This window comes from Jaculus jaculus, chromosome 6 (genome assembly GCF_020740685.1).
Source record: "Jaculus jaculus isolate mJacJac1 chromosome 6, mJacJac1.mat.Y.cur, whole genome shotgun sequence".
NCBI lineage: Eukaryota > Metazoa > Chordata > Mammalia > Rodentia > Dipodidae > Jaculus > Jaculus jaculus.
Genome location: NC_059107.1, coordinates 124,720,327 through 124,745,673, shown reverse-complemented (window position 1 = coordinate 124,745,673; position 25,347 = coordinate 124,720,327). Strand labels below are relative to the sequence as shown.

Genomic DNA, 25,347 nt, shown 5'->3' with positions numbered 1-25,347 from the left:
GGACAATATATTTTATATTACTAAAGCAAAAGACAAATCTCCAAATTTTGTAATTTATATGCAAATTGGGTACATATGATAAGAATTATAACTATGCTCTATAGCGAGCTTTCCCTCATAAGCCTATAAGCAAAATTGTGTGACCTTATACAAATTACACAACATCTTTGCCTCATTTTCCTAGTTCGTAAAGGGAATGTATGACTCTGTATCAAGTTCGTCCTTCAATCTTCTCTGAAATGTTAGTAGCTCTATCAGCTAAGACTAAATTCCATTTCACTTCTAGGTTCTTTGTTAATGCTTTGTTGTATGTCATAATCATGCAGCATAGTATATAAATCATTATTTCTATTTGGAAATAGAAAATGAATATTTGAATAGTTAGATGACAGCAGAATTATACAGGTAGGGAATGCAGCCCAGAGGAAGTTATTTAGCAATTATGATCACAAATGCAAGTATTGAAAGGATATCTCATTGTCACATAAATAAATCCAGTATTTAGGAAATGCTACTTAAAAAAAAATCTCTGCTGTCTTTGCATTTAATTTTAGCTAACAATGTGACAATTCTTAAAAGGTAGTGTATGCTACAGGGAAGAAATGACAGCTTTTGTCAGTAAAAGTAAAGAAACAAACAGAGTAAAAGAGGGAAAATGTAGAATATTCTGGATATCTGACCAGCTGTGCTACTGTAGAAATGCTGTTTCTTCTTTCTGGGAAACAAATTACTTATTTCAAAACGATTACATACCAATACATTAAATGTATGTAGACTAGAAAGGAAATAATATATGTAAGAACAAGTTTTCATTCAAACTACCATAGCATACTTAATGGATGTAAAATGTAAGTACATGACACCTTGTAGGTATTCCACATGTAGTAATTTAACACCATATTGTTCAAAGACTTTATTAATTATATTTCTTAATTATGGCAGCCATGTAGAACAAACTTCTAAGTCCATATTATTATCTGTAGTGAACATTAAGCATTCATTTGTGATAGATGCCATTCTATCAGTCAATTATGCATTACTAGGTGCAGGTAAACATCAAGTTTATTAGAACTATGTATTGCACATTGCCAGTGGCCTACTTACCATTGTATCCTGGGACACATTTTCCTGCTTGCCCTGGTGGAGGAGTTTGTGAGTTCCCTAATCCAACACATGATGCTGTTATTGGGGATCCAGTCTCTGAAGAAGAAGGATTTATCAATTAAAATTTCAACATGACATTACCTTTCTTCAGTACTTGCACACCCTAACCATACTAGTGTGCTTTAATTCCTTAAAGATTAATGCAACACTAAATAACCTAACTTGATTGCTCTAGAAACAGATGCAACATTAGATACAGATCAGTGTTCACAATGCTAAACCATATGGTCACTACTAAAGGTAATCTATGAGAAACCAGGAGAATTCTTTTCTGACACTTAACAAAGAGTTCAGAAATACCTTTACATCACAATACAAATTGGAGGTCATTTATTTGATGGTAAATGCATTATTTAAAATAAAAAAATACTAATATATTTCTTATAAAGAAATGACTACTCGATAGCCTCAGTAATGGACCAAGAAGCATGAGGAATGGTGAATTATTTGACCTTAAATGATGGACAACACAGGTTAAAAAATAAAAAAATAAAATAAAATCACTGGAAAAGATACCTTCTCTGGATTCAATTTTGCCATGTTTAACCCTGTAAGTCTTATATGTGGGCTAAATATTGCTGGCATTTTAGCTTGTTGTCTGGACTAAATGACTCAAGCATTATTATATATGAATAATATCATGTTCTCATTTTCTAAGAACTACAGTTGCCTAAATAACTTTCATCTCAAACTGATTTTACTGTAGCTTTATTAACCAGTTCCCAGGTCTTTGGTCCTGGATATATGAAAGCCTCAAAGCACAGGAAGGCCAAAGTTTGTGGTGTTGGTAGTCATCAAACTCATAAATTTAAAATTAGCCTACATCAATTAAAATGACATTAAATTCACCTTCCAACATAATAACAGGTAGCCATAAGTTCTGAAAACAATTATTTTTTGAGGAATGCATTTCCATTCATAAATATAACATTAAAACTAAGAAGATGTCTTACATATGAGCTCCATATGTGTGGTAGGGCAAGGTAAGAGCATACCAACAGCTAAAATTTTGGTCATGCCCGACTTCATATTATAGACTCCACCACATGCATACATACACACAAGGGATTAACTGTCAAGCTAACATGTTTGATATAATTCAACACAGTTACGAACACCTATCTTCCTAAGTATTCTGAAAAGAAAAATCCTTTCACCATGAGCTCTATGATAATTTATCATATGCTTACACCATTTTTAGAATGTTGGGAAGCATTTATGTCAGGTCTTTGCCTTCCAGAGGAGTTCAGCTTCTTATTCACATTTTATGGATTATGATTCATTCACATCAGTACAAATGAAGGATTCTTAAACATGAAAACAGTTCCTAAGTTACAGTCTAGCAATGAAGATGAGAAGCCATAGAGTCCTTGTGAAGATAATCAGTAAGTAACCAAACATACACAGTTAAAGTTCCTAGGATGTCTTATACACTGGTATGTCATAGCCATCCAGCCCTTCATCTTATGCACTGATATGTCATAGCCCCCTAGCCCTTGGCCTTATGCATTGGTATGCCACAGCCCCCCAGCCCTTGGTCTTATGCACTTGTATGCCACAGCCCCCCCCCCCCCTGAAACAACCAAGGCACAGAAGGAAGCACACAGGGGTGAAAGGGAAAAGCTTTCGGTCCTTTGTTTCTTAAAATGTCTAGACATGTCAACGCTCTTTCAGAACTGCTATGAGCAGTAGGAGCAGGGCGAATGAGCAGAAGTAGCCTTACAGAGCTTAAGGAAAGGTGAACATGAAGGAAGCACCAGCTCTGCTCTGCATAGGAACACAAGCAACCAGGACCCATCAGGAAAGGGGCCAGACCCTTCAGGATGCTTTGGCTGCTAGAGTCAATGTATTAAAGAAGCTGTATAAAATTCCATGCTCATGTTCTCGCCATTCATCAGGAGATCAGACTCTATAGTTCTAAAAAAAAGCCTCCACATCTTGTCAACAGAAAGTTCTAGGATCTATAAATGGACCAGCAATGAATTTAGTACTGAACAATGATGCTAGTACCTGTCAACTAAAAACCAAACAAGCCACACCTCATAACAGTGCTTTGTTCCATCTCAATGTGGATATTCATGTACAATGTCAGAATTCTGTTCTTCCTATTCCATAGGAAGAAATGAATGTGCTAAGAGGTGAGAATGGAATGTGGCTTTAGATGAAGATTTAGGAAAGGCTCCGTGAAGCAATAACAGTTACAATCACTGAACTATTAGCTGTGTTGTTGGACTTTGCTTATAATATAAATATGAAAAGTATATATTTTCCTGAAAATTTCACTGAATTTTAGGGGTGCTGAAAAAGTTAAATCCATTTAAATCATTTAAAATAAAGTTTATACTTTGAACATCTGTAATTCAAATATTCTATTGATCTAGTTTTTTAATATTTTATTTAGTGATTTATTGGGGAGAGAAAGAGAGAGAGAATGAGCGTGTCACAGCCTCTAACTACTGCAAGCAAATGCTAAATGCGTGCACCACCTTATGCATCTGGCTTTATGTGTGTATTGAGGAATCAAGCCTGAGTCCTTAAGATTCATAAGAAAGTACCTTATCCATAAAACCATCTCTCCAGCCCTGACCTAGTTTGTGATGTATTCACTTGGGAGAGTAGAAAAAAAAAAATCATTGTTAATGACAGATAAAGGTTGATTATAAAAAATGCCAGGTCCTAGGACTGTAATAAGAGATCCTTGATAGGAACAAAAGGGATGTGAAAAGCTATTATGAAATATGTAAGTATTCTCTATTTGTACATATGAACATCTTGAGACATGACATATACATCTGCTGTGCCATTATGTCCACACATGTCCACCCATTTACCCACAGACATGTTACGCACAGACTCTCAAATTTGCCTATGAGTAGATAAGGCCACTGGATATAGGAAGCTTCAGGCCTTAACTGAAATTCCAAGGTCTCCCAAAACTCCATTTGGAAGCTGTTCTAAAAACATCTGTTTCATACCACCCAGGCTATAATTAACTGGCTAGCAGTTATCTAAGGAGACAGAAAATCCAGATGTCATGTTGTGATTGGAAAATAGCTACATTAAATAAACCAGAACATTCTCTCTGAACAAGAAATTTGGAAACTTCATTTGAAGAAATCTTTACAAAGATATTGAATCTTTGAAACAAAATATTTGGCACATTAATAGTTTAATTTCTTTAAATAAAAGACAACTAGGAGGGAGATGACAAGTAATTGAAATGTGTAAAGAATATCACTACATTAGAAGCTGATATAGGAAGGCCACATTTTCTTTGACGCTCAATCTTACTGTATCTTTACTGCCTCATTCTACTTTATTACATGGTGAACTGTTACTCTAATTAATTTTCATTAAAACTATTAATTCTGAAGTGAAATGAGGATGAGAATTAATAGATATGCTTTTTTGAGATATAATCTATTCCTTGTATTCCTTATGCAGTGTTTTTTTTTAAAAATTTATTTAGTTCACCAATCAACAAAACTACAGGTGGCTTTTACAAATGACAAACACTGAGACAAAGTTAGGAAAATTTAAACAATTATCCTAATTCCACATAGTCATTTCAAATAAGGAGAATAGAAAAAATATACTAATTTGTGAGATTCTCATATACAAGATATCAGGTGAGCAGGGAATAGACATTTCCTAGCCTGTGCCTCAGCTGAAGAAATATCCTCGTGACAGGGAGTGAAGCCAGTCTGTCACATTTACAAATAGAACTAGTAGTAGTGTTAATCAGCTATTATTAAGCACTTATTGAACAGCTATCATGTGCCAGATACTGCTGCTAGAATTAGATGCAATAAACTGAAGTGAACCCACGTTCCTACTCTCAAAGAGCACAAATTCTATTGGTTGAGGAGATAGCCAATGCTCAAAAATATAAATATAAAGTATATTGAAAAGTGATAAACACAAATAAAAAAGGAAATCATAGAGTATGAATTTCACAAAAAGGAATCAACTTTATATTAGATGAATGGGCTCTCCTCTCTGAGACAGTGAGTAGTGTCTTTAAACAGGGTAAACCATGTTACACAGATATCAAGGGAAATAATCTAGGAGTCAGGATCTGAAATGCAAATGTCCTAAAGTGTCTGAGAACAACTAAGTCGTCTGGTGATAGTAGGTAGAATGAGTGAAGAAAATATTCATGGGACAGAAGGTCTGAAATACAGTGAGGAAGCAGATACATGACAGTGTCCCAGGCTTTACAAGCCCTGAAGCTTCTAGTCTGAGGGATGCTGGGAACCAGTGAGGACTTCCGAACAGATGTTAATGAATCCCAACAAAACACATATAATCTATTTAAATATGTTCATGGCATTCAGGTTCTGTGGTTAGGTTAATTTTATTTGGGCTTACAGAGAGAAGATTGAGAAGAAATGCAGAGACAGATAGAAGTTGTATTAGAATAATTGGTTAATAGATTTCTGTGGCTTCAGGAACCAATTTATATGACAACTCACAAGAATGGAAGAAAGAGTCATTTTGTGGTCGATGGAAGACAAACTGTATGGGGAACTCACACACAAATCAAAAATAATCACTTGTGTTATATATGTACTAGTGTGTATGTAAATTGATGTAATTATGAAAGGAACTTGAAATTCTTAAACAAGATCCTGGAAAATGCACATATTTTCTGCTCTTATACTTTAAAAAGATATATAAAAAATATTTTTAGGATTTCATGGAAACTTAGTTACATTATTGCTTGTATGAGAGTGTAGATTTCCCCAATGGGAAAGAATTTATATTAAGAAATAGTGCCGAGATATTCAGATACCATAGAAGAATGTTTACTGATTGAAAATAATTCTCACATAATTTTGTTTAGGTACTAGTTTTAAATGCACAATTAATTTTAAGTAAATAACATACATTAAGCAACATGAATATGGCATTCTTGCACATAGCTTTGCATGACACACATTAAAATATTAATAGAAATTATTTCTTGGTGGTGTTTTAGGACTAAGTTATGGCAAGTCCAAAAAGGTGTATCAGAAATTTTGAGATGTACCCACGGTGATGGAAAAAAGTTGATGAAATTCTTCTATATCCCCTCTATTATTGGTAGACCAGTTTTGCTTTTAGCTTCAATCATTATTTTTATGACTTTGATTAATAATAGTGGAAGTTTTCTGTAAGGGTCCAGGTGCTGGAGGCTTCAATCACAACTTCTGGAACCCCTGAGCACCATGTATAGTGGATCCTCAGTTAACTGAGTCCAATAAGCTAAAAATGCTATTAGCAGGCATTCCAGCCAATAATCTTAATGAGTCCTTTCTTATAGTCATCTCCAGGCATGAAAGTCATGTCAGACTTCTAGGAAGGTCTAGACACCACTCAGTGCTATCTGAGTTGTTTTTCCAAAAGTACACAGAACACAAAATCAAGAGGTATGCACAATGGGTCCATGTGTCTGGAGTTGATTTGCAGTGGCTGGAGGCCCTGGTATACCCAGTCTTTCTCTTGCTCCCTCTTTCCCTGTCAAATAAATAAATAAATAAGAATAAGCTATTTAAAAAAGATAAAGGGCATTATTCAAGGCCACAAGTCCAGCTCTGTGAAGAAAAGCTCCCTGGTGCATCAAGACATTGCTATTCTGCTCCTATTCTAGTGACACTGTAGTAGGCACTCCAGATTTAAAAGTTGTCCATCCATGCTAAAAACGGAGGTACTAGAGATAAATCAATTCAGCAGGGTGGCACTGGTGAGTCGTAGTGCATAGAGGGGCAATTTGTAAGGAAAACCTTCTCTTCACCTCTGAATCTATACAGTGAGCTATAAATAACTTGAGTGGTGATTGCAAAAAGAAAGCAGAAACAGTGAGATGTACACTGGTGAAAGAAAATCAATTGATTCTTTGTGTTGAAGAGATGGTACAATTATGGTTTAAAATGCTTAAAGTAATCTTACTTTTTGTACTCGAAGCAGACTATTCGTCCTAGCTGCGACACACTGGTCTTCTCTGACTCTCTTCTCGGCACATTGTGGTGGACTTAGTGAAGAATGCCACAAGAAATTCATGGCTCAATAAGATTAGAAATGCTGAATTAATGAAGGCAGGATATAAAACACATGAAAAAAGAATTCTGGCCTGCACAGAACAATGGACATTTTGATTCAAATCTTAACGAGCTAGTTGACTTTAGGAAATTAAATTATCTATGATTTAATGGAGCTCTAATATTCTCATTGTCTTGAAATTAGGAGTATCTACAGGCCAGGATGTTAAAGATGGCCTTTTATATTCATGACATGTTATTCATATAAAAGACAGAAAATGCAAATAATATATACTATTACACTGTGTGAACTATCAAGTTTCTTTAATCTGGAGTAGCTACAGACCAGAGAGCAAAGATGAATTGGTAATTATTTTATGGGGCCAATAAACTGCAGTGTAGGGGATTATATGACACAGGGGAAAACAAATTTCCAGGCATTATGATTTCTTAAACAAAGGATTTCTAAACCTTTGTTCTTATAAATATCTATCAAAACATGAAAAACTATTAACCTTTCTGGAGTGGTTTACATAGGATCCATGCCAAGGGTAGGAAAAAAAAAAAAAAGGAATGCACATTTCAAAGATCAAACCAAAGATATTATTAATTGATTTCCTAATGTTCTTTCTCTGCATAATGTTATCACAAATATAATAATGGTCACAAATAGTGATTCTATCAAACAATTATGTCTCAGAACTAATTTCTGTTGTTATTATTTTTAAACTTGACATCTGTCCTACATAAAAATGTTATAAAGGTGAAAATGATTTAATAACCACTTCTTGGTTTGAGAATTAAGTTACAAATAGATTAACAATGTGTAAATAGTTATTCATTTCAAGTAAGAGCCTCACATTTGACAAAAGATTACTCTTTCCACAAATGAAATTCACATATCTCAACTCTAGGCTGTGACTACTCAAATTATCAGTAAAGAATCATCTACTCCAAACTAATTAACACTGCTCTAAATAAGAAAAAAAAAAAATACTGTAGCCGGGAAACAGTGATGTCAAGACTTTTTTCTCTCTCTCATCAGATGGCTACCGTCAGAGCTTCTCCAGCTGAGCACTTGCTAATATTGCACTGTATAACTGGTTCTCCCCAAGCACAATTTCTCATGCTAATCTATCAAAATATCTTTCTATGAATGAGAAAAGGAATAGATTTATTTCTGGCCATGAAACTAGAATGTATCTGACATTAGCAATTCATTCACATTTCTGAAAGATTCTTTGCATTCTATTATTCAAAAATAGCAGAGGCTATCTTGTTGACAACTCAGTTTCTGGGACAATGACATTGCTAATATAGTCGAACCCAGTTACAGAGTATGCCCTTCATATCAGATCAATCTACTACTTTTAATTTAATAGCCATGCACTGTAAAGAAACTATATCACCACCAGAAACTTTTTATAGACTCAAAAATCAGGGCTTGAGAGATGGCTTAGACATGAAGGCACTTGCCTGTGAAGGCTAATGACCCAGATTTGATTCTCTAGTACCTACGTAAAGGAAGATGCACCAAGTGGTCCAAACAACTGGAGTTCCTTTGCAGCAGCAGCTGAAGGCCCTGAAATGGACTTTCTCTTCTCTCCCTGCCTCTCTCTCTGTCCCTCTCTGTCTCTCTCCTTAATTTTCTCTCGGTGTCCTTGCAAATAAATAAATAAATAAATTTTACAAAAAACAAAGTAAAATTCAAAAACAAGGAATAATAAATACTTAAAAAGCAAAATTGGGCAGGGGAAATGGCTTGGTAGATAAGAGCGCTTGCTGCAAGGATGAGGGTTAGAAAGGGCCTGAGACTGACATTCTCAGTTCAATTCCACAGGACCCATGTAAGCAGTTGAGTGTGGTTATGTACCTATGGAGAGCACAGAATGGGGAATCAGTGTCACGGAGCTTACAGAAAATGAAGCTCCAATACAGAGAGACTCTCAAGAAAATATGCAGATGAGTGACATAGGAGGGTACCTGAAATTCTCCTATGACCTCTACATGCCTGAGAGATGCATCTGCACATATGTGTACACACCACCACCACCACCGTGATACCACACTATACAAAAAAAAAGAAAGAAAAAAGGAAGGAAGGAAGGAAGGAAGGAAGGAAGGAAGGAAGGAAGGAAGGAAGGAAGGATAAAATGAGAAAAGAAAGAAGATAGATAATTTAAATAATTAAAGCCTTCAATGTGAAGTTACTCAGAAGACACTTTACCCATTGCTCTGTTAGTTAAATGGAGCTGCATATGTCCTAACTCTAGAAAAATATTTTGTAGTAAAATCCACAAGATTTTTCACACAGGTTAAAAGGTAAGTGTATTTAAATTGGAAGTGAGCCTCACATCTAGCACATAAGTGATAAGATGGAGGACTAATGGAAGAAGTAACAGACATTGTAAAGCTTTCAGTGCTGAATTCCAGGGATGCAGACAATTCCCTATAGTATGCTAAAGTCCTAACTACCAACTGACACACTAAAGCCCCCAGTCAGATACACCTACATGTATGCATGCAAACACAATGTCTGGCAACACAAAGGTAACAAAGGGAAAGCGAAGATGCAGTAAAATAAATAGGTGACTTGGGCTAGAGGGATGGCTTAGCGGTTAAGGTGTTCACCTGCAAAGCCTAAGGACACAGGTTCACTTCCCCTGGATCCACATTAGCCAGATGTGCAAGGGGGCGCATGTGTCTGGAGTTCTGGAGTTCATCTGCAGTAGCTGGAGCCCCTGGTGTGCCCATTCATTCTCATTCTCTCTGTCTCTTTCTGCCTTTCTCTCTTTCTCTGTCAAATAAATAAATAAATAAAAGTAAAATATTTTTAAAAATAGGTGAGTTGGATTGTCCTACCTACCTACCTGTCAAATTCTCAAACATTAACTATTTCAATGTTTATGAAGCAGGAATGGGTCATGACTATAATGATGCCAGTAGCTTTGTCCATAGAGATTCTTTTTGCTGATATTGTATTATAATTAATTATTCTACTGTGTAGGTTTGGTTCTTGTAAATAAAATATAATGATTTCCTTAGGGAAAAACATCTGCTACAATGGATCACCTCTAGATTTGCCTAAAAATAAAGAAGGACTTTTGTTTACTTTATTATTTATATGTGATTTATTTATAATAGTATGATATATGCAAGTGTAGGGGTTGTATGCACATGTATGTGGCTTGCAAGGGACCCCATGTGATTGCTTGTGGCTGGTTGTGCTTGCCTGCAGATGTTGGAGCAGACCATTGGATGTCCCACTCCATCACATTTCTGCCCATTCTTGATTGAGACAGAGTATCTTACTGATCCCACCAATTACCATTTTCCCACCAGCTCCTGGAATTCTCCTTTCTCTGATTGGCTACTGGAACTACAGACACCTGTGGCTATGCACAATTGCTTAGGTGGGTCCTGATGATCAAACTGGAGCCATCTCTTGGGTCCCCCAGGCCCTCATGCTTGCACAGAAAGAGCTTTTTAAACTGTGGAGCCATCTCTCCAAGGCCCAGATAAGAAAAGAAAATGGTAAACCTTACCAATTTTAGTACTTTATACAGGTGAAACACTTTCCATAAATACTTTGTCTTTTTTGTTTTATTTTATTTTATTTTTGTTTTTTTAAGATAGGGTTTCACCCTAGCCCAGGCTGACCTGTAATTTACTATGTATTCTCAGGGTGGCCTCGAACTCTCAGCGATCCTCCTACCTCTGTCTCCCGAGTGCTGGGATTAAAGGCGTGTGTCACCACAACAGGCTTATACTTTGTCTCTTGACAGGAGCTATATAGATGATATACATAGATAGGTGGGAAAAAAACAAAACAAAACATGAATTCTGTTGATCTAAACCATGCACAAAGGTGCTCCTGTCAAAACTATTAAGGAAGTTGAGTAGGAGAGGTTTAGAGTCACTGTCTATAAGCTGATACACAGTGAAAGAATAAAGTGTGTCCATCTGGGATTAGATGGCATAGAAAGAGGTGATTCAAGCTATTTTATTGTAATAAATTCAAAACAAACAGCACATTTTACAAAAGAGTAGAAAGTGGGAAAGAAGAAAGGAAGGGGAAGACAGGTGGTAATCTCAAAAAAGATAGATTCACCTTTGGGTATCAGGAGTTACTCTTAAATTTAAGTGATTTTTTTATGTTATGCCATTCACTTTCATGGAGAGAAATGTCTTTATGCTCATTTTGAATTAGGAGAAAGTGGTTCTTGTCAAGAACACCATCTACAGTTCTTACCTACTAAACTTGTGTTTCCTGTTTGATTTGTAGAAAGGCTCTTCTGCACTAAAAATGCTCTTTAACAGTACAATTTTTTATCTGAATATTGTACAACCAAGGATAATTAGCTTTGGGCTATTTTCTTTTGCACAGAAATTACCATATCTCAGTCGCATAGTTATCTATTATTTTAATTAGTCCTTTAAAATTATTATTGTAGCACCTGTTTCTCTACCTATATATAAAAATGTAAAAATGAAAAAAATCCATTAATAATTTGTGTGTTTTCATTCATTACTATGGAGCTAAAACATCTTTATAAATAAATGATAATTCACATTTCACTGAATTTATGAATCAAATTCACATGACCTTGTTTTCTGATCTTAGAAAAAACAATTTCTCTCATGACAGTACTAAAATTTCACTTTCATTTTATTTTACCCCAAAGCAAGAGCTTAATCTTTCAAGGGTTTTGAGTAGCAACATGTTTCACCAAAATACTCCTATGAGAAATGAAGAATGCAGATTTATTTCAATTTTTCCACCAATTGGTTCTCAATTTAGATTTTGAAATACTGTGTCACCAAACATGAAAGAATATTACTATTAATAGATCCAAAGTGGATGTTAGACACCAAATTCATGTTATTAAAACAATTTACAGTTGGGCAATAAGAAAACCACATAGTAATATAAATAGACAGATTGCAACTCAAGTTACAGAACCTAATCAATCTTTATTCACAAAGTTTAGTTACTTCTCATACTTCTAATTTCAAATTATATATCACAGTTTCTAACTCGCACATATGCATACATAAATGCAATCAAAGAACAGAATCATGAATTATTCATATGTATGTGTATATACACACACACACATACACACACACACACACACACACAAAACTCACAAAAGTTTGCAAGTGTATAAAATATCAATTTGTGGGCTGGAGAGATGGCTTAGCAGTTAAGTGCTTGCCTGTGAAGCCTAAGAACCCCGGTTCGAGGCTCGGTTCCCCAGGTCCCACGTTAGCCAGATGCACAAGGGGGCACATGCGTCTGGAGTTCATTAGCAGAGGCTGGAAGCCCTAGTGCGCCCATTCTCTCTCTCTCCCTTTATCTGTCTTTCTCTCTGTGTCTGTCTCTCTCAAACCAATAAATAAAAAAAAAATTAAAAAAATGTTTTAAAAAATATCAATTTGTAAGTCAATGTTAAGAAAGAGGAGCTCTGTAGAACACTTGAGATATTACACTTAGAAAAATATTATTTGATGAAAGCTTAACCATCTTAGAAATAGTCTCTGGTATTTATTAACATACTTCCTGGGGAAATAAATATCTATTTGATATGTAGAAAATGATGACATTCATGAGTGTGTTAAACATATCAGTTTTTTTCTTTCTTTTTGACTTAACAGTCACCTATATAAGACAGCTCTTTTCCCCCTGGTAATTTAATTTTACTTAATGTCACCTTATGGAAAGAGAAATATTGGTAATATTGAACTTAGCATTACTTTATTGTTATTACTTTATAGTGCAGTATTACTTTGCCACATATAACTTGGAAATTGATGAAGTGATTTTATTCCATTCAAATAAATAAAAATTCTACCTACATAGGGGTAGAAGCTGATGTCTGCATGACCCAGGGTGAAGTTCTGTAATAAAGCATAGGATTATCTACTCATGTACCTAACTTCTTAATTACTATGTAGTTGAAAGAGTTAACCAAGGAGAATCTTATATGTTTCTCAAAATAATAAGCTGTAGAAACTAATTAAGGGTGATAGGAGGAATCAGACATTTGGTTGGTATAAGTCTGTATTTTGCACAGTAATGAGTAGCTAGTCCAACCCGATTACAGTGACAGAAAAAACAAGTGCATTAATTCCCTTTGCACATTATAGTAAAGACAAAGTGTAAATTCACACAAAATTGGGTAACAACCAAACATCTATGTGTGGGTTTTACAGGCTTCATTGAGCTTTTATGTAAGCCTGAAAGCACTAAAGTAGTGCTTCTCCATAGACTACTATATGCAAAATAATTATAAGGAAATGCAAATCATACTTTTATTTTTGAATGTGTTTGTTTCATTCAATAAGATTTCTGATAGTCATATTTAGGCAAATATAAGCAAAGCTCTTGTAATAATTTAGGTAAGTTTACTTCAAATTGAAAAAAAAATCCTCCATTTTAACGAGAAAAAAAAATCTTAAATGCTGAAAGACATTTTCTAGTTCATACTTAGGAAAATAACTTTTATGGATAAATGTATCAATACTATAAATACTTCCTCCTATAGAAGACATAGTTATGTATTTGTTTCTGTGTAATTTAATATTTTACTTTTATTTTTTCTCTTAATGAAGCTCTACCTTTTTAAAATTTTTTCTACATATTTATAAATCTAAACTTATGTAATCTTTACATTTGTAAATAAAACTACATAGAATAGAAATCCTATGATTTTTAATTATTTAAGAACTATGTCTTTTGCACCAGTCAGTTATATTTCATATTACAAACACTATAGAAAACACACTTCCAAAATTCAACATTAAACAAGACAACGTAAAAATATATAATTTCTCAGAACCCAAAAGATTGTAATTTTAAAATACTCCAGCTTTAATTTTCTACATGATTCCTGAGACTCTAGTCATAGATTAAAAATGAATGCTAATTTTTACAAAGAAACTTCATTAATTTCTTACACACATTTGCTATTCCATCCCAGAAGCTAAGAAAATGGCTGGAGGAGGGAACTGAAAACACTGTTGTGATAAGTTTGGTCTAATTCATTGGACAAAGTGGAATTGAACATCTGAATGCTACTCTGCTCCCATAGCTCAGCTCAATAGGACATATGAAAAATAGCACAAACACTGAAAAGAAAATCAGATTCTAGATTACCTACCCACTTATGTATATGTGCAAAGCCATTCCTCACAAGAAGCAGAGAAGAAATGTATTGCTTTTCCTTGTTCAAATTTTATGTTCTGTTGTTCTAATATAAAGATGTATGCCCCAAGAATAACATAGTGTGAGGAAATCAGATAATAATCACAATTAGGAAATATATAAAATGTACATTTTAGAGAAAAATAAATTTAATTTCAAATAACTTAAAAACTATACAAAATAAATTAGATTTTATATTTTAAATATTTTTCAGTTATTTGCAATCAGAAAGAGAAAGAATGATGGGGATGGTCACACCAGGGCCTCTTGTCACTGCAAATGAACTCCAGATGCATGTGTCAATTTGTGCAGATATTATATTTTTATACAATATTTGAATGTTGCAAAAATCTCCTAAGACAGGAGCAGTGATTTAGAATGAGAAGTACAATGGGAGTAGCAGGGTAGATAAGAGAATAGGGAAAACAAACATGAATGACAAGGGTGATTAAGTCACAGGGAATGATAATACTATTGTCACAGCTTAAAGGTAGTGAGAATGGTGGAAGCAGGGTAAATCTATCTGACTCTCAGATCTGAGGTTGAATAATTCTCTAGATATAGCCAACAAAGACAAGGCAGTTAAAGAGGAATTTGGTGGTTATTATCTTATGACAGGAGAATGGCAGGAGCAGTGTCACATGAGAAATAATTATTAAAAACAGAATTACCCAACCAAAAAATACTTGTTTCTGCTGAAATCAGAGCTGTCTGAACCCTGACTTTGTACTCAGGGTCAGAACTTTAAAATTCCAAATGATGGTAGCCAGGCATGGTGCTGCACACTGTTAATCCCAGCACTCAGGAGGCAGAGATAGGAGGATTGCTGTGAGTTCGAGGCCACTCTGAGACTACATACTGAATTCCAGGTCAGCCTGAACTACAGTGAGACCTTACCTATAATCCCCCCCCCCCAAAAAAAAAATCCCAATGATTCTAGCAGAGTTAGGGCATTTCAGAAAGTTGTATAAGCATGCTTGAAAAATGCTTACCAGTTTGCCACCAATGGTCTAGGACAGGAACTCTGAAAACCTTTTTGGACCATTCCAGGGTATCTACATCACATCTTTCTCCAGCCACAAATAGTGTTTTGAACCTAAATTTAAGAGAGACAGTGAGTTAAAATTATCCATTAAGACCCAACTTCCGGTTAAGATGGTGGCGTAGGTACCACACCAAAGCAGCCTAGGAGGGAAAAAGACCAAAAAACCTCAGCAAAATACACACTTTTACTAAATAGTGAGGTGTATAGGAAATTGAAATGGCAGGGGAGAAGTAGAAGAGATCCAGAACATCCAGAGCCCACACAGGCCAGAAAAAGCAGCCCCAGCAGGTCCGCCAACCACAGCAGCAGGGGCATACAAGAAAGCAGCCAGGCTCGGCTTGGGCCACAGGAAAAGCCAGGTGAGGTGATCTTCCACTCACACCAGAGCTCTCCACAACTCAAGAAACATGGAGGGAGAGCAGCAGTGAACAATGGAGGAGCAGACCATGAGGTAGAAGAACATGTGGACCATGAGAGAACTAGAGGAACTGCGGCTCCCTCCCCTCCCCCACTTCCTGAGCCCAGCTCCAATGAACAGAGCAGTGGTCGTGGGACCCGGCCACGCCAACTTGAGCTGATAGCAGGATCCAAGCAGGAGCAGAGTCCAGCAGCAACATCAGGCTCTCCAGCACCAGCAATAGCCACCCCAGCAGTGGCGGATCCAGTAGCAGCAGCTTCAGAGGCAGCAGCAGCAGATCCAACAGCAGCACCTTCAGTGGCAGCAGTGGCAGATCCAGCAGCGGCAGCTTCACAGACAGCAGTGGCAGAACCAGCAGTGGCAGCTACAGCAGCAGTGGTGACAGACCCAGCAGCAGCAGCTTCAGCAGGAGCAGTAGCGGTTCCAGCAGCGGGGATGCCCATCTGCAGGGCCACATGCCAGCCTCGGTTTGCCCCGCAGGAAAAGCCAGTGCCCAGCTCCAGAAATCAGGACAGCAGCCCAACGACCCAGCCAGCAACTTGACTGAGACCAAAATCATCCAAAAAGGTAACTGGGACTGATTGCACCAGGAAAGGGTCTCACTTGGTCACAAGCTGACTTTGATCCCTCAACAGACCAGACATCTTAACCTCTTTGTTGATAGAGGATCTGGTTGTGATAATAACTACTCTTGAATAAATATTCAGTGCTGATTTTGATTGAATGTGTACAGTGTTTAGTTCAATTTTAGAATCTACCTGTATTTTATTCCACTCACCCTACATGCATACTCCCATAGCAGGGAAACTCAACCCCTAGGAAGACCTTTGTAGATACTCTGAGAGCCTTCAGATACACACCTAACACCTTAAGCTCCTATCCTGAAGATATATAACATCAAATCAATTCATACAGCTAAGAATACCCAGCTAGCTAGAAAATCCAAGCATTAACTTAATCCAAAATGCAAAAATATATGCATTATAACACAAGAAACACTAAGAAGCAAGACAATATAAATCCACCTAACAGTATTAATGCATCAGAAATTACCTCCAGTGAGAATGAGTTAGAGGAAATGCCTGAGAGAGATTTCAAAAGAATGATTGTAAATATGTTCAAAAAAGTCAGAGAAAAAAAATCAAAGGAGTCAAAGAGGAACTCAAAGAAGAAATCAAAGGAATCAAAGAAGACACAGGACACCAATTTCTGAAATAAAGAAGGCAATACAAGACATAAATAGGGAAATAGAAATAATAAAGGAAAAACAGTCAGAATTACTAGCAACGAAGAACACAGTTAATGAAATAAAAAACTCTGTAGAAAATCTCACCAGTAGAATGGATGAAGGAGAGGACAGAATATCTAACCTAGAAGACCAGGTGGCAGATCTAATACAGGCCAACAAAGAGAAAGACAAACTTATAGAAAAGTATGAGTGGGAATTTCAAGATATTCGGGACACTATGAAAAGATCAAATATAAGACTTCAGGGCATAGTAGAAGCAGAAGAATTCCACTCCAAAGGCATAGTAGGCGTCTTCAACAAAATCATAGAAGAAAACTTCCCCCAAATTGGGAAAAAGGTGCCAATGTAGATACAGGAAGCCTTTGGAACCCCAGCCAGACAAAACCTGGAAAGAAACTTTCCTCGCCCTCTTATAATCAAACTACCAAACACACAAACCAAAGAAAAAATACTGAAAGCAGTTAGAGAGAAAATTCAAGTTACCTACAAAGGCAAGCCCATCAGGATTACAGCAGATTATTCAACACAAACCAAAACCAGAAGGGCTTGGAGTGATGTAGTCCAAGTTCTGAAAGATAAGAACTGTCAACAAAGGTTACTTTATCCTGCAAAGCTATCCATTCAAATTGATGGAGATATAAGGACATTCCATGACAAAAGCAGGTTAAATGAGTATTTGAAGACAAAACCAGCTCTACAGAAAATACTTGATAGAATCCTCCATACTGAAGAAAAGGGAAAGCACACATATAAGGAAACTGGAAAAAACAAGTAATATTCAAATACTAGTTGTGGTGGTTTGATTCACGTGTCCCTCATAAACTTAGGTGTTCTGAATGCTAGGTTCTCAGCTGATGGAGATTTGGGAATTAATGCCTCCTGGAAGGAGCCTATTGTTGGGGGCGGGCTTATGGGCTTTATAGCCAGTTTCCCCATGCCAGTGTTTGGCAGACCCTCCTGTTGCTGTGGTCCACCTTATGTTGGCCAGGGGGTGCTGTCCACCCTCTGCTTATGCCATTGTTTCCCCCTGCCATCATGGACCTTCCCTAAAGCCTGTAAGCCACAATAAATCTTTTTTCCCAGAAGCTGCTCTTGGTTGGGTGATTCCTACCAGCAATGCGAACCAGATTGCAACAGTAAAGTGGTACTGAGGAGTGGGATTGCTGCTAGACATCTGACTATGTGGCTTTGGCCTTTTGGAGCTGATTTTCAAGAGGAATGTGGAAGGAGTTGAAACCTTGGCCTAAGAGATGCTTTGCAGTGCTGTAAGTACAGCTTGATGGACTAATCTGGTCAGAGCTGAAAGACCCAAAGGCAATAAGAACTATGGACTGTGAGGTTTGGCTTATGAGGGTGAGAAAGAGCTTTGCTCGGACTGGGTTAGCAGTTTGTGTGAGAATCTTGCTCTTATGCCCGTGTCCTAAGAAGTTGTGCAGGGTTGCTTTGCATAGAAATGAACTGGTGTGAGCAGAGGGATATGGCACAGACAGAAAAATCTTTGGATGAACTCTTGCCCATTCAGCTGCAACTGAAAGATTACAACTTTTGAGACTGGGATAGCTGACCTGTGCTGGGGCAATAAGAAGAGTGTAGACTCTTTAGAAGGGGACTGAGTGCTCAAGGAGTGTCCTGTTCTTCAAAGTCTGCTTTATTGCCCCCCCCCCACCCCAGATTAACCAACTGGCACCCTACCTGGTATCGTGGAGTATAAGAAATGCTGGAAAGAGGGTCATTGGGTTTGCAACATGGTCTTGTGTTTTGGAAATGGCCATGCGCAGTGTGAAGCAGGTTTGCTGGGTGCCTGCATGGAGACCTCATAGGGCCATGAAGATGAACCATGGATTGCAGTGGAGACCCAGTGGAGATGCCGGAACCATGAGATGGCTGCCAAGGAGCTGCCGGCCCCAATGAAGTTTCCCAGGACTGTGAGTAGCCTAGCTGGAGGGGCGGAATTGGAATGCCAGAGATTTGTTGCTGGTTAGAATTATTGGACTTGAAGATTTGTCACTTGGCTAGAGTTGCTGGACTTGAAGCTACAGAGTTTGATGTTTGCCCTGGTTGTTTTAAATCTTGTATTGGTTGAATGTGTCTTTGCTATGCCCAATGCCATCTATTGCAGGGTGAATATATATTCTGTGCCATTATGGGTTTTTTGAGGTTATTTTTTTGGTATTATGGCTCAATTAAAAGATCTTGGACTATGGGGATGTATGAACATCATTGGGATCGATAAAAACTATGGGGACTTGTAAAGTCAGACTGAATGCATTGTATTTTATATCATGTATGGATATCAGTTTATGGGGGCCAGGGGTGGAATGTGGTGGTTTGATTCAGGTGTCCCCCATAAACTTAGGTGTTCTGAATCCTAGGTTCCCAGCTGATGGAGATTTGGGAATTAACACCTCCTGGAGGGAGTGTATTGTTGGGGGCGGGCTTATTGGTATAATAGCCAGTGTTTGGCACACCCTCCTGTTGCTGTGGTCCACCTTCTGTTTGTCAGGGAGTGATGTCCACCCTCTGCTTATGCCATCGTTTTCCCCTGCCATAGTGGAGCTTCCCCTTGAACCTGTAAGCCAAAATAAATCTCTTTTTCCCAGAAGCTGCTCTTAGGGGGGTGATTGCTACCAGCAATGCAAACCGGACTGCAACACTACTTAACACAAGAGAGCAAAGGTAGAACTGGAACCAAAAAAAAAAAAAAAAAAAAAGGCAAACATAAATACACACCTTTCAATAATATCTCTTAATAGCAATGGTCTCAATGCCCCAAACAAAAAACATAGGTTTGCAGACAGGGTTAAAAAGCAGGATCCTATAATTTATTGTCTTCAAGACACTTGCCTTTCTACAAAGGATGGACATTATCTTAGGGTGAAAGGTTAGAAAACGGTGTTTCAAGCAAATGGGCCTAGAAAACAAGCAGGGGGTGCTATCCTAATGTCTGACAAGGTAGACTTCAGTCCAAAGTTAGTCAAGAAAGATAAGGAAGGTCACTTTATATTGATTAAGGGCACACTCCAACAGGAGTACATTGCAATCCTAAATATATATGCACCTAACATGGGGGCTCCCAAATTCATCAAACAAACACTATTAGAACTAAGGTCACAGATAACACCAAACACAGTGGTAGTGGGTGACTTCAACACCCAACTCTCATCAATTGACAGGTCATCCCAAGAAAACATATACAAAGAGGCATCTGGACTAAATGAGGTCATAGAAGAAATGGACCTAACAGATATATACAGGACATTTCATCTAGATGCTACAGAATATACAATCTTTCCAGCAGTACATGGAACATTCTTTAAAATAGACCATATATTAGGACACAAAGCAAATTTTAACAAATTCAGGAAAATTGAAATAATTGCTTGCATTCTATCTGACCACAATGGAATTAAATTACAAATCAGTAGCAAGAAAGGCTATAGAGCATACACAAAAGCATTGAAACTAAACAATACACTACTAAATGATGAATGGGTCAATGAAGAAATCAAGAAGGAAATCAAAAAAAATTATAGAGTCTAACGATAATGAGAACACAACCTATGAAAATCTCTGGGACACAATGAAGGCAGTTCTAAGAGGTAAATTTATGGCCTTAAGTGCCTATATTAAGAAACTAGAAAGGTCACAAGTAAATGACCTAATGCTTCACCTTAGAGCCTGGGAAAAAGAAGAACAAGGCAAACCAAAAATCAGTAGACAGGAAGAAATAATAAAGATGAGGGCAGAAAATAATGAAATAGAAAAAACAAACAAACAAAACAATCCAAAGAATTAATGAAACAAAGAGTTGGTTCTTTGAATGGATAAACAAGATTGATAAACCCTTAGCAAATCTGACCAAAAGAAAGAGAAAAGGGATACAAATTAATAAAATCAGAGATGAAAAAGGTAACATCACAACAGATTCCAGAGAAATTCAAAAAATTATAGGGACTTACTACAAAATCATATACTCCAGAAAGTATGAAAATTGGAAAGAAATGGATGATTTCCTTGATTTATATGACCTACCTAAATTAAATCAAGATGAGATTAATCACTTAAATAGACCTATAACAAGCATGGAGATCCGAATAGTTATCAATAATCTCCCAACTAAAAAAAGCCCAGGCCCAGATTGATTAACTGCTGAATTTTACCAAACCTTCAAGGAAGAGCTAGCACCATTGTTTCTTAAGCTTTTCCAGGAAATAGGAAAAGAAGGAATTCTGCCAAACTCCTTCTATGAAGCCAGCATCAACCTGATACCAAAACCAGGTAAAGATAGAACATAAAAAAAAGATTACAGACCAATCTCCCTCATGAACATAGATGCAAAAATTCTCAACAAAATATTGGCAAACAGAATACAAGAATATATCAAAAAGATCATTCACCCTGACCAAGTAGGCTTTATCCCAGAGATGGAGGGATGGTTCAATATACACAAATCTATAAATGTAATACATTATATAAATGGGTTGAAGGACAAAAATCACATGATCATCACATTAGATGCAGAGAAAGCATTTGACAAAATCCAACATCCCTTCATGATAAAAGTTCTACAGAGACTGGGAATAGAAGGAACCTATCTCAATATAATCAAAGCTATTTATGACAAGTCTACACCCAACATATTACTAAATGGGGAAAAAATGGAAGCTTTTCCACTAAAATCAGGAACAAGACAAGGGTGTCCACTGTCCCCACTTTTATTTAATGTAGTTTTGGAAGTCTTAGCTATAGCAATAAGGCAAGAGACACACATAAAAGGGATACAAATTGGAAAAGAAGAGATCAAGTTATCATTATTTACAGATGACATGATTCTATACATAAAGGACCCTAAAGACTTTACTAGTAAACTGTTAGAGCTAATCAAAACCTACAGCCATGTAGCAGGATACAAAATAAATACACAGAATTCAGTAGCCTTCATATATGCTAACAACAAACTCACAGAGGATGAAATCAGAGAATCACTCCCATTCAAAATTGCATCAAAAAATAAAATAAAATAAAATAAATTAAGTTGGAATAAACCTAACCAAGGAAGTAAAGAATCTCTACAAGGAGAACTTTAAAACATTCAAGCGATAAATTGCAGAAGACACAAGGAAGTGGAGAAACATCCCTTGTTCCTGGATTGGAAGAATCAATATTGTGAAAATGGCAATCTTACCTAAAGCAATCTACACATTTAATGCAATCCCTATCAAAATTCCAAAGGCATTCTTCATGGAAATAGAGAAAACAATCCAAAAATCCATTTGGAATCACAAAAAACCTCGAATATCTAAAATAATCCTGAGCAACAAAAAAGAGGCTGGTGGTATCACCATACCTGATTTTAACCTATACTACAGAGCCATAGTAACAAAAACAGCATGGTACTGGCACAAAAACAGACATGTAGATCAGTGGAACAGAATAGAGGACCCAGATGTAAGCCCAAGTAGCTATAGCCACCTGATATTCGATAAAAATGCCAAAAATACTCATTGGAAAAGAGACAGCCTCTTCAGCAAATGGTGTTTTGAAAACTGGATATATATCTGCAGAAGAATGAAAATAGATTCTTTTCTCTTGCCATGCACAAGAATTAAGTCCAAATGGATTAAAGACCTTAACATCAGACCGGAAACTCTAAAACTGCTAGAGGAAAAAGTAGGGGAAACCCTTCAACATATTGGTCTTGGCAAAGACTTTCTGAATACAACCCCAATTGCTCAGGCAATAAAACCACAGATTAACCACTGGGACCTAATGAAATTACAAAGATTTTGCACCGCAAAGGACACAGTGAAAAAAGCAAAGAGGCAACCTACAGAATGGGAAAAAATCTTCGCCAGCTATATATCTGATAAAGGATTAATATCTAGGATATACAAAGAACTCAAAAAGTTAAATAATAAGGAATCAAACAAGCCAATCAAAAAATGGGCTATGGAGCTAAATAGAGAGTTCTCAAAGGAAGAAATACGAATGGCATATAAGCATCTAAAAAAATGTTCTACGTCACTAGTCATCAGGGAAATGCAGATTAAAACTACATTGAGATTCCATCTCACTCCTGTCAGATTGGCCACCGTCATGAAAACAAATGATCATAAATGTTGGCGGGGATGTGGAAAAAAAGGAACCCTTCTGCACTGCTGGTGGGAATGTAATCTGGTCCAGCTATTGTGGAAAACGGTGTGGAGGTTCCTAAAACAGCTAGAGATTGATCTACCATATGACCCAGCTATAGCACTCCTAGGCATATATCCAAAAGACTCATCACATTTCCTTAGAAGTACGTGCTCAACCATGTTTATTGCTGCTCAATTTATAATAGCTGGGAAATGGAACCAGCCTAGATGTCCCTCAACAGATGAGCGGATAATGAAGATGTGGCACATTTATACAATGGAGTTCTACTCAGCGGTAAAGAAAAATGAAGTTATGAAATTTGCAGAAAAATGGATGGACCTGGAAAGTGTTATACGAAGTGAGGTATCCCAGACCCAGGAAGCCAAGCGCCACATGTTCTCTCTCATATGTGGATCCTAGCTACAGATGACTGGGCTTCTGCGTGAGAATGAAAATACTTAGTAGCAGAGGCCAGTAAGTTAAAAAGGAGACATAAAGGGTAGAGAAAGGAAGAGGGGAGGATACTTTATAGGTTGATATTGTATATATGTAAGCACAATGATTGAGATGGGGAGGTAATATGATAAAGAATGGAATTTCAAAGGGGAAAGTGTTTGTGGGGGAGGTATTACCATGGGATATTTTTTATAATTATGGAAAATGTTAATAAAACTTGTGAAAATAAAATAAATCAATAGACCAAAACAATTATCCATTAACATTAAAGCTAAATAATTTCCTTTCATGTAAAAATATTACTGAGCATAGCCCTCTGAGTTATGTCAGAAGAACATAGTCATATTCCCAGTAGATGAAGCAGCTGAACAGTGAGAAACATTACTTGCTTGAGGACAAATGTCCATCAGAGTACAGGGTTTGGGTACTTCCAAAGCTACAGATGTTTTTAGAATAACTGGGTTGATCTGTGTGATGCATCTGCCATATTTTAATAATTATAAAACACAAAATCCCTTTCCTCCTTGACATTAGCCATGAGAACTTTAACTACAATTTTGATTTCTGTATTCTCTTGAAGGACATGCCAGACAAACACTCACAAATATCATCTAAGGCAGTCAACATGCACATGAGTATGGAGTGCCTATTCCTTCTCACGAATTCCTCTAAGAGAGATTACTCTGATCTCAAGAATATATTTCTCTGATTCCCTATTCTGGAGATATGTATAGGAAAAACGATTAATGAAATAGTATCATTATGGCTATGTGGGTCAAAAAGGCTGGTATCCACAACAATGTATGGTTTGTGATGTCTGAAGGAGAATTACTATTATTGGCAAACAAAATCATGCCCTACAGAGGGCAGAGGGAAGAATGAAATAGAAAAATAGGCTGGGTTTGAAACTATTAGTGATAATTGAAAAATAAGGTTGTTTTCTTCCAATTTCAGTGTGCTCATAGGCTGTCTGTCACAGAAACAGTGTGTGGATGAACAGTTAACTCATTATCATCAAAGTGAAAAACATTCCATGAACAAAAACCTGCCTGCTCATCTTGAACAATGCAACCTGCTCTTACAGTGCCTTACTGTTCTCTTCATTTATCATATCATTTCTTAGAGAGTCACAAGGATTCAAACTCTCCCCTGTGTGCTACAACAATACCCAGCTCCTGTCTTCTATAAACATGTATCTAATGCAGTACTTTTTCTTGTCTGTTTTATAAAAATAATTATTTTTTTATTTTTGTTTATTTAAGAGAGAGAGAGAGACAGAGAAGGAATGGGTGCACCAGGGCATCCAGCTACTGCAAATGAACTCCAGCCGCATGTGTCACTTTGTGCATATGGCTTACGTGGGTACTGGGGAATCGAACCTGAATTCTTTGGCTTTGCAGGCAAGCACCTTAACCACTAAGACATCTCTCCAGACCCCTCTTTTTTTTCTAGTCTTTGAAACTCTTGCTCATCTTTGCACACTTGTGTCCACGAAGACATGGGATTTTTTGTAGCGATTTTTTCAAAATATATTTTTATTAGTTATGGGCATAATTGGTATCTAAACAACACATGGTGGTACCATCCTTCCCCTCATCCCTGGCCCTTTTCCGAAGGGGCCTTCCTCCTTTGGGATGCAGGCCATCTCTGTAG

The 25,347-nt window shown here is 36.9% G+C and overlaps 1 protein-coding gene across 1 annotated transcript in view; it reads right to left on the bottom strand.

Moving 5' to 3' along the window:
• The window catches only part of Acss3 (acyl-CoA synthetase short chain family member 3), a 218,460-nt gene that overhangs the window by 28,411 nt on the left and 164,702 nt on the right, over nt 1-25,347 (bottom strand). Inside the window, exons 9-10 of the mRNA XM_004650533.2 lie at nt 15,384-15,487; nt 1,105-1,200 (exon numbers count right to left, since the gene is read on the bottom strand). Coding sequence (XP_004650590.1) covers nt 1,105-1,200; nt 15,384-15,487 — 200 coding nt within the window. The remainder of the gene's footprint in view (nt 1-1,104; nt 1,201-15,383; nt 15,488-25,347) is intronic.